General features: G+C 46.6%; 1 protein-coding gene across 5 annotated transcripts in view; it reads right to left on the bottom strand.

The window, feature by feature from the left end:
• TOM1L2 (target of myb1 like 2 membrane trafficking protein) overlaps positions 1-12,731 on the bottom strand; it is a 52,251-nt gene that overhangs the window by 19,435 nt on the left and 20,085 nt on the right. For 3 of the 5 annotated variants that reach the window (XR_014213665.1, XM_082199771.1, XM_082199772.1), the window contains exons 8-13: positions 11,297-11,430; positions 10,281-10,329; positions 8,892-9,015; positions 7,405-7,522; positions 5,684-5,759; positions 1,940-2,005 (exon numbers count right to left, since the gene is read on the bottom strand). Coding sequence is in view for 4 of the 5 variants with exons in the window: in XM_082199771.1 (XP_082055897.1) it covers positions 1,940-2,005; positions 5,684-5,759; positions 7,405-7,522; positions 8,892-9,015; positions 10,281-10,329; positions 11,297-11,430 (567 nt within the window). In the remaining variant the exon portion in view is untranslated. The remainder of the gene's footprint in view (positions 1-1,939; positions 2,006-5,683; positions 5,760-7,404; positions 7,523-8,891; positions 9,016-10,280; positions 10,330-11,296; positions 11,431-12,731) is intronic. The other 2 variants (XM_082199773.1, XM_082199774.1) reach the window with 1 other exon arrangement.

Below are 12,731 nucleotides of genomic sequence, written 5' to 3'. Positions count from 1 at the left end.
AAGGGGGATTAGGGACGCAGGTGGTGCTGTGGGTTAAACTACAGAGCCTAGGACTTGCCGATCAGAAGGTCAGCGGTTCGAATCCTCGTGATGGGGTGAGCTCCCGTTGCTTGGTCCCAGCTCCTGCCAACCTAGCAGTTCAAAAGCATGTCAAAGTGCAAGTACAGTGGTGCCCCGCAAGACGAATGCCTCGCAATACAAAAAACTCGCTAGACGAAAGTTTTTTCCGTTCGCGATTTGCCTCGCAAGACGAATTTCCCCTATGGGCTTGCTTCGCAAGACGAAAACGTCTCGCGACTTTTTTTCAATGACTAAAAACAAAGACATGTTTTGTTTATAAAGTTAATTTATTTTCCCTTAAATTTTTGAACTGCTCTTTACAGTATGTGTGACTTTAAAGAGCAGTTAATAAACTGTTGTTGTACCAAATTTGGCTTTGTTTGAACTTTTTTTGGCCATAGGAACGCATTAATTGATTTTCAATGCATTCCTATGGGATTTCGTGCTTCGCAAGACGAAAAATTCGCTAGACGACAAAAATTGCGGAACGAATTAATTTCGTCTTGCGGGGCACCACTGTAGATAAATAGGTACCACTCCGGCGGGAAGGTAAACGGCATTTCCATGCACTGCTCTGGTTCACCAGAAGCGGCTTAGTCATGCTGGCCACATGACCTGGAAGCTGTACGCTGGCTCCCTTGGCCAGTAAAGCGAGATGAGCACCGCAACCCCAGAGTCAGCCACGACTGGACCTAATGGTCAGGGGTTCCTTTACCTTTAAGGGGGGTTATGGAAGTATAGTCCAAGTCCCCATGGACGTAAGACTACATTTAGCCTTAGCTAGTAATATGCTTTCACCAAGAGAAAAATCACCCAAGGGGTATATCTACACTAGAATGGCTATATAAGGCTTTGACTGTCATAGCTCCACCCCATCACAGCCCAAGAACTCTGGGAATTGTAGTGCAGCAAGGGTGCTGGGGTGCAGAGCTCTTAAGTTCCCCTCTGACAACTACAGTTCCCAAGATTCCCTGGTTAGAGGAAATGGCTCAACCATCAATTCCCAGATGCAGCACAGCATGGAAGCTCTGCTCTCTGCTCTTCCATGAGGCCTTTGGGTGATTAATATTCTACAGACTTTTAAATGTTTTTTGGGGGGGGCTATTGTTTTGTTGTTTTTTGTTTTAACTATTTATTTGTGATTTTATCTTGTGTTTTTCATCTTGCGAACCACCCTGAGATCTTTGGATGAAGGGTGGAATATAAATCTAACAAATTAAAAATAAATTTAAAAAATAATAAGAGGATGCCCCAACAACATATTTGCATTTATGTTCAGCCATATTTAGTCCAGCAGATACACTCCTCTGTTTTGCAGGAAACCCACTTGGAAGCCTCTTTCTGTTTCCGCTGCTCCAGAACTCTTGCCGAGAGTAAATTCAGGGAAGCGTTGAACAGTGTAATATGGTCTGAGCTTCTGGTCATACTGCTTAGTGCTGCAGGGGCAGGCTATTAAGCTTATTTTATTTTTTGCAAAACGAGCACAAACCCTCCCCATTTTAACGAGCAGAACTTGTGTTTTGGAGGAAATGTGGATACTGCACATATATATTTCTCTCTTTTTAAAATTGGGACAGTGAAAGGAACTGGAGAGGTCCATGTGAGTTTTGGAAACAAACATGGTAACATACATGTTTCTTCGCTGCCACACATCCCCGTTGAAAAATATCTATCCCCAGGTCTCCTAACCCTGGCCAGTGGTCCCACTTCCCCACCCCTTCACAGGTGGGGACCCCACCTCCTTGCACTGTCCAATTTGCGTTCTTTCAACAGGATGAGTGACAGGTAAACAGAGGGTGGTTATGCTATTTAGAGGAGGAGATGGGGGTGAGGACAACAAGGGGGTGGGGCGTCACTCGACTGGCGAAATCCTCCTCACCATTCCTTGCGTCATTAGCCACTTGTCTATGGGATCCATGTCTGAACTGCCACTTTTACCTCTCCTCTGTGTTGAGAACAGAAATTCCCATTAAAAAGTCAAAAGGTGTGTTGGGGGGTGGGGGGACACAGGGAGACGGCAAAGCAACAGCGAGATGGAGAGATTACAACATTTCCTGAAGACGAGCCCATGACCTCCAGGCTTCAGATACCACTTCACCCATCCCAGGTCTGTAAATTATTACTCACCTGTGGCAAGTAAAAACAAAAACCAACAACCCGAACCAAACCAACTTTCAGATCTTCAAGCGGAAATTTTTTTGGAAGGAAAGGTAGATCATTTCTGAAACACACCATGCTTTCTGATAGGTAAAGGCATACAAGCTGGCAAAATGTGTGTGTGTGTGTGTGTGTGTGTGTGTGTGTGTGTGTGTGTATTTGATTTGCAAGGAAGTCTCATCCTCTTCCCAAGTGACAATCTCAGTTTTCTGGCCAGCAAACTACTGTGATCTGAGAGTGCCGGAGAATTTTCGAGGGCTTTTTTCCCCTCGGGTGCACACTGCCCCAGGAAGTGGCAGCTTGTGGCTGTCTGAGTTACCCACCTGGAACCCTCTGACCAAGGCAAAAACTCTTTTCAGACAAATAAATGAGTTTCTGGTCAGGTAAACACTACTTGTCAAGTCGTCCTTATATGAAGATACATCAATATTACTAAATTCATGCCTTTTCGCCTGGAGTCACGCCCTCACCGCAATTTACAATATAAAAGCAATAAGATAGGGTTAGCTACTGCTGTTCTAAGGTCTCCACACCAATTACTAAAGTATGCCTCTGCTTAGCTTCTAAAATCTCATGAGATCAAGCTTGTTCAGGGAGGTACAGTAAGGTGCTGTGCACTGCCTTAAGCGACCAGAACCCAGGCAGCTTAAGGTTTTAACAGTGCAATCCTTATGAATGGCTCCTCAGGAGTAAGTCCTACTAAATTCAATGGGACATTTAGGCTGTAATCCCGTTTGCAAGGATTTAAAAACAACATGCCAGAAGAAAATCATTTTTGGCCTCCACACTCCACAGGCCTGCCAATTAATGAACAGGTCAGCATACATGTTTTAAATGACTCTATGTGTGGTATTTTCTAGAAAAGTCAGGAAGCAGTTTCTCCTTGCATCCCTATCCAAACCAAGAGGCAATGTAAACTCCCTGCACCGGCTTCAATTATTCTTGTGAAATGTATTTTCTCTCATCTGTTAGGGATCCTCCTGAATATTCTAACAAAACACTGATGACAGAAAATGTGCATGCACACCGAAGCTCATACCAATAACAAACTTAGTTGGTCTCTAAGGTGCTACTGGAAGGAATTTTTTTATTTTGTTTTGACAATGAGCTACAGTTCACCAACACTTGGAGAACACACTGGAGAGCAAAATGGCCAGAGGACACCTTGGCAGGAGGGTGAAGTCTGAAAACATGCACGTCTTTGCACACTTTGACCCTGTTGGGTTAACTCAGAGGAGCCCTTTGAACTGACAACGCTGTAGGCTGATAACAGCTACACTGATGGGGGAAAGACAAGCAGCCCAGGGAACCAAAGCATGAATCAAACAGGAGCGCAGGTTAATAGAGAAGGATGCTCATCCAGCTGCAAGGTGCGAGCTTTCTCAGAATTATTATTTATTACATTTCTAGCCTGTCTTTCCTTCCAAAGGAGCCTGGCATCAAAGCGTTATGGCAATGCAATTTGAATTAAAGCAAAAACAAACTTAAAATACTTAAAAACATTTAAAAACATTTAAAAGCCCTCCCATCATAGTAGCTGATTTCGAGGCTGCCATAGCCAGTATATTTCAACCATCAAATTTGCTGGGTAAGCAGGAAGGTTTTTAAATCTTTCCTGAAAGTCAATAAGGGTAGAAACAGAAACACCTCGCTAGGGAAGGCATTCCAGAAACAGGGAACTGCCGCTGAGAAGGACTTGTTCACAGGTCAGTGACAGAGGTGGCACCAGCAACAGGGGCCTCCCCCTGATGATCACAGGGCCCAAGATGGTTGAAACTGGGGGAGTTGCTCATTTAGGTACTTGCCAATATGAACACCTTGAATTGGGCTTGGCAATCCACCAGCATTTTAGCACAGAGCTGTCAGGACTGGTGACACATGGGCCCATCAGGCTGCACCTCTTACCAACCTGACAGCCACATTCTGCACTAGCTGCAACCTCCAGACTGCCTTCAAGGGAAGCCCCGCAAATAGAGCATTGCAGCAGTCTAAGCAGGATGTCACTAGAGCATGGGCAACTGGGTCCAGGCTATCCTGGTCTGAGAATGGCCATAGCTGGTGACCAGTGTAAGTTGAGCTTAAGTACACCAGAAGCCACCTGGCAAGTCAGTGACAAATCAGAATCCAGAAGCACTCCCAGACTAAGAACCTATTCCATCAAGGGCAGTGCAACCCCTCACAAAACAGTTTGTACACCTAATTCACAGACACAGGAATTGCCCATCATCTCTGTCTTATCAGGATTCAGCCTAGTTTTGGCTCCCGGCCAGCCTTTCACTGCTTCCAGAAATTTATAAACTGCTTGATCACAAAGTTCCCCGGGGGGTTTACAAATAAAAGGTTGAAGAACACTGACGACTACATTCTAGAATATGCTTTGCCTATGCCAGTCAGAAATGCTTCCAGACTCCACCTGTCTACTACTCATTCATTGACTCGATAGAATAATTTATACCCCGCCTTTCAGGATACATATCCTTCCAAGGTCGCCTGCAAGAAACGTTAAGCTGATTCAAAAACAAAACCTGAAAACACATTTTACTGGAGTGTGAGAATACAAGATAAACCCTTATATGATACTGGAGGAAATATAAATGGAACAATCTCTGAAAAAAGTATCATGCTTATTATTTCTATATGTATGCTAGTAGTGATATTCATAACATACATTGTATTCTTATAGGTTATTTATCTAAATAAAAATCCCTTCTCTCCATCATGCCCCACAGCTCTTCCCACTCCTACACACACACTCAGACCTTAGGACCCCTCCAGGAAGGCCATGCCCCCACCCGGAGTGCAAGGAAACCCCTGGATAAGGCCAGGTCAAATGCTGCTGCAATGTATGTGCTCTCTCCCAAGAGAACAGAACACTAAAGATGAGAAGATGAGTTCAAAGGACAAATGTTGCCACCCAAAGGATGGGAATGTACAGAGAGATCGGGATTCCTCATCCAGAGAGGTGAATGGGGAGAGAATCACTGCCCCGACCAAAAAGAAAAATAGAGGGTAGTCTTCAGTGAAGACCATTCATGCTCCCAGTTCAGATCACTGGAAAGAAGCAGGTTACCTGCACCGACCACAAGTTATAATTTATATTTATCCATACAAAGCCAGAGAATCTAAGAGTTATGCTTGCTTTCTGGGTCAGTGTTCAGTGTGCTGCTAACACACGTAACTGGGGGGAAACAGGTAATCTTCTCGAGAAACGTCAGGCTAGATACCTGTCAGTTCTCTCCAGAAATTAGCATGAAGTATTCAAACCTTAGAAAGTTCTAGGAAAACACAATTTAGCACCACTGACCACACGTGCTTCACAGCTCTTTTCTGCAATTTGAAGCTGGACGCACACAAAAATCTCAGGATAGGACTGAAGGAAACACATGAGTCGCATTCAACGCTCTCAGCAAAGCTTGAGAGCAACCCCCCTTTGTCTGCAATGCAACAGGGCAGAGAAGCGACTTACCCCTCCTGCGTTGTGTTTCCGAACATCCAGGGCAGATGCCAGCCCTTTAACAGCCTGGGGGTCTTCGTATGTTACGCTGAAACAGAAGAGGGGCAATGCGATGAGCATTGCAAATACCCAGGCAGCAGCAAATGCAAGAGTAAGAACGGAAGACATCGGGAATGTCATCTATAAATTGAAGTCCCAGGAGTGTTGCCAAGTGCCTCCATATAAGAGTTTCACGCTGAGGAGCAAAATATTAAGCCCCAAGCACAGTCATTTATACGTTTCTCTTGTCATTTGTTCTTTTCAAAAACAAACAGCAGCCTCAGGCTTGAGCAGCTGATCCTACGTTTTCAAGCATTGGGTGTTTTTAAGGGTTTTTTAAAATAAAAAAGTGCTTACCCTCTAGAGTCCCCTTCCCGTTCCCTCTGTAGCTAGTAGCCTTTTTCCACCTGAAGAAATTGCGGACTAAAAATTAACAAAGCAGGTCTCTCCTCCTAGATGGAGAAGGAATTCTAAAATTGGCTTTGCCCAAGCTCCTCGCTGCCCAATTCTGCAATTTTAAATGTAAATGCAATGAAAACATCACTGAGGTCCTTCCTTGTGTGCACATAAAACATAGGCTCTACGACTACGTCATGGCGCACCACTAAGGTCTCCAAAGCCAGGTCAGATTGTGCTAGAAGAGACGGCTGCTGGTGCTCCAGCCAAAGCTGGTCAAAAGCGACCGTGGACGCCACCTGTCTAGAAGAAGTGTCGGATCCAGGAGTAATCCCAAGCTGCAAACCTGGTCGAGAGTGCAATCTTATCTCATGCAGGCTGCAAAACTAGCCACTGACCATCACCGAAGGGTCCTTCAGCCTAACAGCTTAGCGCGCGCACACACAAAAAAGGCTAAACTGAAGCAGCATCGCAAATGGTTGATCTCGTCATTAATTTCAACTCCACTCCTGAATTCCCTACAGCCGATGGAAATCGGAGCAGGGAGGGGAAACGGTTGAAAGATTTCACAAAACCTAGGATCGCCACACAAAAAGGACAGAAGCAGTTCACTACGTGAAGACCTGCCCATTAGTCAGCCACTGGGTGGAGCTAAAGAACCAAGGACAATAACCCATCTCCTCCCTGGTGCCTGAATGCCAGGGCATCTCTGGTAGGTAGGCCTTTGGAGGCCAGGATTCAGCCAGCCAGCCTTCAGGGTAGTGGCGAAAGCACACTAACCGTGCCTTCCAAAATAATGGGTTGGTGAGGGGGAGATGCTGCATTCAGTTCCACATGGAAAAGCTGTCACCCTGAGACACACACACACACACACACACACACACACACACACAACCTGCACCCTCTGGGCATTATTGGCATGCCAGGGTTACTGTACAATGGACCAGTTCAGGCCGTTTATTAAAACAGACTCTGGATGGCCCAGGATAGGGCAAGAATTGTAAATCAGAATTCTGCAGCTAACACATGGTTGACCCTCTCTGGGCCCTTGAGGTGGGCTGCAGAACGAATGCACTGAAGGAGCTTAGTGGCTGAGAGACTGATCTGTGGAACAGGGAGCCTCTGCTCCAAATCTCACTTTGACCACGATGCCACTGTCCTCTTGGCCTTAATTTCTGCCCCCACAGGAGCCTGGCTCAGAGCAGACTGTGTTGAGCCTGTGCCCCACAGAGCCAGTTCTGAGGGCTTAAGAGAACCACCCAAGTCCCCCACACCTCCCTCCTTCAGGCCCAACATACGTCTTGCGTTGATCAGCCAGTGAACTGCCTCTCGTCTGTGCGAACATGTCGAAGTCATCCCGGGGGTTGGGGTGCTGGAGGGAGCTGAGTGTTCCGCTCACGTTGTTTGCGCCTATATCTGCAGACAAAGGAAACAATATGGCTAAGGATAGGAGTGGACAACCCTTTTCAACCCCAAGGGCCATATTTAATTTCAAGCAACTTTTTATTGGGGGGGGGGGGAGTATCACATGCTAGTGGTGGGTGAGGCAAGAGGCAAAAATGGGCAGAGCAATGAATGAGAATACTTCCTACTCCCAAACTCCCCTCTCGAGCCTCCATTCAGGCAAGAAAGAGCCATTACTAGACTCCAAGGACACATGCCAAGCAGAAACACTCAAGAAGGCTTCAAAACAGGGCTGGCCTGTGAGAGTCTCAGCGGCCAGATAAGAGGTGTCTCGGGGGCTGCTTTTGGCCTTCACGCTTGCGATTCCCCATCCTTGCTGCAGGAGAAAGCCAGAGCCGCCACATGAGCCAGCCAGATAGAAGAAGGCACATTTTTGCTTTGAACATTTTGCTCTGACCCAAAGACTGGTTCTAGGCACACCTGCAGCACCCTTTCCCAACCACCGAGTCTAGAGTTGGACATACAGCTACGCATCTCCAGTGGATGGAAGCATCAGACTGAACATGGAAGCACAGCTTTGTGAAACGTTGGCTGATTGGCTACTTACGTCTCCATTGCTATATATTCTCTGGAGGGGATGATGTGAAGCAGAGAAGCTGCGGGAGGGGAGGGGATGCTTCATCCACCAGCTACTTTGCCCTTGAAACTCACTCTCCACCTCCCCACAGAATCCCAACATCTAGGCTTGTGTGGCAAACATAGATCTGAAGCCCTTTTTTTCAGCAAGGAGGGGGAGAGAGAAAAGACAACATGTTTCCCTAAAGGAAAGGGAGTTAGTGGAGGGGAAAGGGTTAAGCACCCCCATTCTTCCTCACCCCTCTGATGTCCAGGGGCGCTTTGCAACAGAGGTTACACCCACAACATACATTTAAAGCACATGGATTCACCCAAAGACTCCTGGGAACTATAGTTTGTTAAAGATGCTAGAAACTGTAGCCCTGTGATGGGTAAACTACAGTTCCCAAGATTCTATTGGGGGGAAGCGAAGTGCATTAACTGTATGATGCAGATGCAGCGAGGGGGGGTTAGCCTAACTCAGCACTCAGCGCATCATGACCTGCAATTTGGCTCAGACAATCCCATTTGAGCAGGATTGCTAAAAGAGCAGTAGACTCCACTCTGTTTATAAGATGGACAGATGTGGACATCATAAGCTTCCAGGACAAGATGGGACGCCACCCTTAACTGCAAGCACTACTTGTCAGAGCCACGTGACCTTCTTCAGGAACCTGAAACATGGAAGAAACTCCAGGGGAGTGTGCTGTGGACTAGCCCCATACTACTCCAGTTCCCAGCACCCCTGGAAAGGCAAAACACATACCAAGCCCGGCGAGTTGGGTCGAAAGTGTGGATGCCGGCGCCGTGTTTCCAACCATGGGACTGACCACTGCCGGGGAGCCAGGCCCCAGGTCTATTAAGTTGTCTTCAGTCACCTCACTGAGAACCTGCTGAGCCAATTGGGACACCAGAAGCGGTCACATAAGGTAGATGCATTCCATGGGACAGTGCTAGTCAGAGAGGCAGAGCCTTTCTCGAACACGGCTACAATCCAGGAAGCCCTACGCCAGCCTTCCCCAGCCTGCTGTCCTCCAGCTGTGACTGGATAACAACCCCCATCATTGGGAACCATTGGACATGGTGGCTTGAGCTGGCAGAAGCACAACAATATCTGGAAGGCACAAGTTTGGGGAAGGCTGCTCTATCTAAGAACAGAGAAAGCTATGGGAATCTACCTCCCTCTCTGTCTCCAACACCAGGTATGGAATTTGGCTTCTTGAATTTCTAGTCCAACATTTACTTCATTTGTATAATTTATTCTGACAGCATATCAGGAAAGATGTCAATTTTTTAATACTATACAGGGTGGTGTTTCTTCTTTTTTTTTTACTAACTATACAGACCCTCATACTCTAAACCCATTTTTTAATTCCTCGCCGATCATACTGCAGCCAAAGAGGTCAAAGTTCTGCAAAATCCTTTCCTTGTCCAAAATGCAAAGTTAATATACTTGAGTTTTCTGCTTATGGAATTTGGGTGAGGTAGTGGAGAAAAAAGAAGCAGTGGGGAGGAAAGGGGGAGAAATAAAATGGGCAGTCTTGTTGGGATTAATGAAACACATTTGATAGCATTTGAGTTAAATGTCAGTCTTTTGCCCACACAGACAGTTATTTTACCTTTCTCTTTATGGTATGAACCATCAAACCAGAAAATCTTCAGCAAACCATTGTTTCCAAACTGGGAAACTATGGATACCAGCTTCGGAACAAGCCAGGATATTGAAGTTGGTAAACCATGATTTCCCTGTTTGGATGGAACAAGAAACTATGTTTAATTAGAGGCATCCTGGTTTAATTGAAGCTCATGCAAAGGGAAAACACCGATTCCTATCTCAGCTTATTTTCAAGATATAACCCTTTAAACCATCTCAAGAGCTTGATATCTGGATCATTTCTGTATATCCCATTCAGCTCAGCTTGCTCCTGTCTTTGTAACCTGCAAGCAAACCACCTCACATTTACCTACTTAAATGCAATTGATTTAAGAGCAAAGGGGCTCCAAACTTCATCACAAATATCAGAAAGTGTTCTGGCAAGGACTTTGCAGCAGCAGTAGCACCTCACTTTCAAGGTTGAGTTTTGCCAAGCCCAAGGTTAGCAATTTTGCACTGGACAGTCCTGTCTTATTAGAGAATCCCAGCAGGAGGACTCACCCCGTTGCTTGCGTTCTGTGCAGACCGACCCAACCTGTATCGCTCAAATCTACAGCAGACAAAAAAAGAGGAGAGATTAAAAATGGCATGTAGCAATTTTGAAAGGTGCAAGCCTTATGACAAAACCCAGGATGCACAAGGAAGGATCTGTCTTTTTCCGGCTGGGGTGGTGGGAAGCCGACTGTAGCCACAGAGACCAGCATATGATCACAAGGGTTGCTGCACTGTCACACCTCTAGGAATGGTTGGAAGCAACCCCATCCAACTTTCTCACCCCAAAACCTGCCATTACAATGCTGAAGGCCAGCCTTCTTCAACCTGGTGCCCTCTAGAGGTTTGGGACTCCAGCTCCCATCAGTCTGAGCCAGTATGACCCATGGTCAAGAATGACAGGAGTTGCAGTCCAAAACATCTGCAAGTATATCATGGGTTACAAAAGGCTGCTGGTATAGGTCAGGGGTGGATAACCTGCAGCCAGAGCCCCACAAGTGAAATCAGCAGCAGGTGTTTCCAGCTCTCTTAGCTAGATTGGATCAAAGGGGGCTTCTAGCTCCATCAACAGCATGGAATCAGGACGATTGATTTGAAAGAGATATCTAACTAATGAGTAAGTGAACTAAATTAATGAATCAAATAGATGAATAAATAAATAAATAAATAAATAATGATCAGGAGCTTTAAACTAAATCCTGAGAGGGAGGAAGACAATATTACAGACGACAAGAGAATACCTGGTACAGGAGTTAATAGTTAATAGCTCCAGAAATGTGCTAAAGGGCAGGTAACTACAAGAAAGAAGCATTTGGAAGGAATGACTCACGGTTTCAGTTGTCTCTATACTAATGCACAGAGTATGGGAAACAAGCAAGATGAATTTAAGCTCTTGATACAGGATACACCCTGGACTTTAAAAAGGCTGATTTTCAAAAAGATTAGGAACTACTCGGTGAGGGGGGGAAAGCCACACTTAAGGGTAAGCAAGCAACTATTTGAGCTTCTGAGGAAAAGCAAGCCACCTCTCGTATCGGAGGAAAACGTTGTTCAGATCGTCGTTTACATGAAGCAGCTCTTCTGTGACTTCTTCGTTGGACACCCTGGAGATGAGCTCCACGATCCTCTGCTGCATGGCTCGACAGGTGCGGTTCAGCTCCTGGGAGAAATGAATCATTGCAACTTCAAGGGGAAGAGATGATGTCCAAGAGTTACAACACAGGGGAGCTTCAGTCGTCAGAGCCCAGATATAATAGGCCTGCTCACACTAACTACATCATGCCATGTAGGGGCAGCCCTTGCCAAAAAGGTGCCTTATCGCAAGTAAGGTTAACAGTGCTATTCTACAATGTAGTTGTGGTGGGGGTACTGGTAAAGGTGGGTTTATTTTCAGCAGAGATTACCCCCTTCCTTGTGTTGTAAGGAGGCAGAAAAGAAGGGCAGAATGCTCATTTGCCAGATGGTCAGAACAATCAAGAACTCCATATATTTAATTCTGGTTATAAGGCCTGTGTTATCTGTCAAGATATCTAGCGTAAGTGTGCTGGTTCAGGGGGGAGGTTACTGTGGGGCGAGGTCCAGGACCTGAGTTGAGGGTCGGCAGACAGTCCTCCACGGGGGAAGCAGGATCTAAAGCGAGGAGCCAGGCAAGGACAGGAACTCTGGGGGAACAGGACTGGATGCTGGCCAAAACAGCTCATCAACGACGTTGCTCCCGCAACCTGGGACCGGGCTTGCTCCCGCAACCTGGGACCGGGCTGACTGGCTTTATCTTCTCTGAGGCCAGGGGCGGTCCCGGCCCCCAGGAGACCCGCCTCTCCTGGCCTTAAGGCGAGCACTCCTCCTGGGAGAAACCAGTTCCCTCCACCTCTCTGCCCTGAGCCTCTGCAGTTCAGGAGAGGCTGAAGGGTTACTGGACCCAGGGGGAGACTCACCTGCAGGCACTGAGTCCTCAACCACCTCCGGAGCCAGAGTGGATTCACCTGGTGCCTGCTCCTGAGGATCCGGCACAGGTGCAGGCGCTTCAGAATCAAGGCCCTGCCCCAGCTCAGCCAGCCCTGGAGGCGGGGACTCCTGTGCAGGCTGGGATTCCTCCGGTTCAGCCTCTGAATCGGATTCCCAGGCCATCACAGTAAGGCTCTAGGGCCAGGGCGACATGGCTTCCGCATAAACGGTCAGGTCAGGGTGTAATACTGAGCTCAAAAGTTCAACTTCTTAAACATCTCAGCAATTCTTTAAAAATTAAGTTTCTAGTCCTTATGGCTGCAGATATAACTTCATGGGCAAGAGGATCTTAAGGGGTGACAGTAGTGGCAAGAGACTTCCTGTGGTCTGGGCATCAGTGCCGTAAGAAGCTCTTTGCAACTCCAGGTGACTAACTAAAGGACGATAAATTAAGCTAAAATACATACAGATTTGCATAAGGTAAATAATACCATGGAATACAGCCTTTTAGCAGCA

The sequence above is a fragment of the Podarcis vaucheri genome, assembly GCF_965113315.1.
Source record: "Podarcis vaucheri genome assembly, chromosome: 14".
In the NCBI taxonomy this organism is placed as follows: domain Eukaryota; kingdom Metazoa; phylum Chordata; class Lepidosauria; order Squamata; family Lacertidae; genus Podarcis; species Podarcis vaucheri.
Note: the sequence above shows the minus strand (reverse complement) of the source record. Positions and strands in the feature narration are given on the sequence as shown.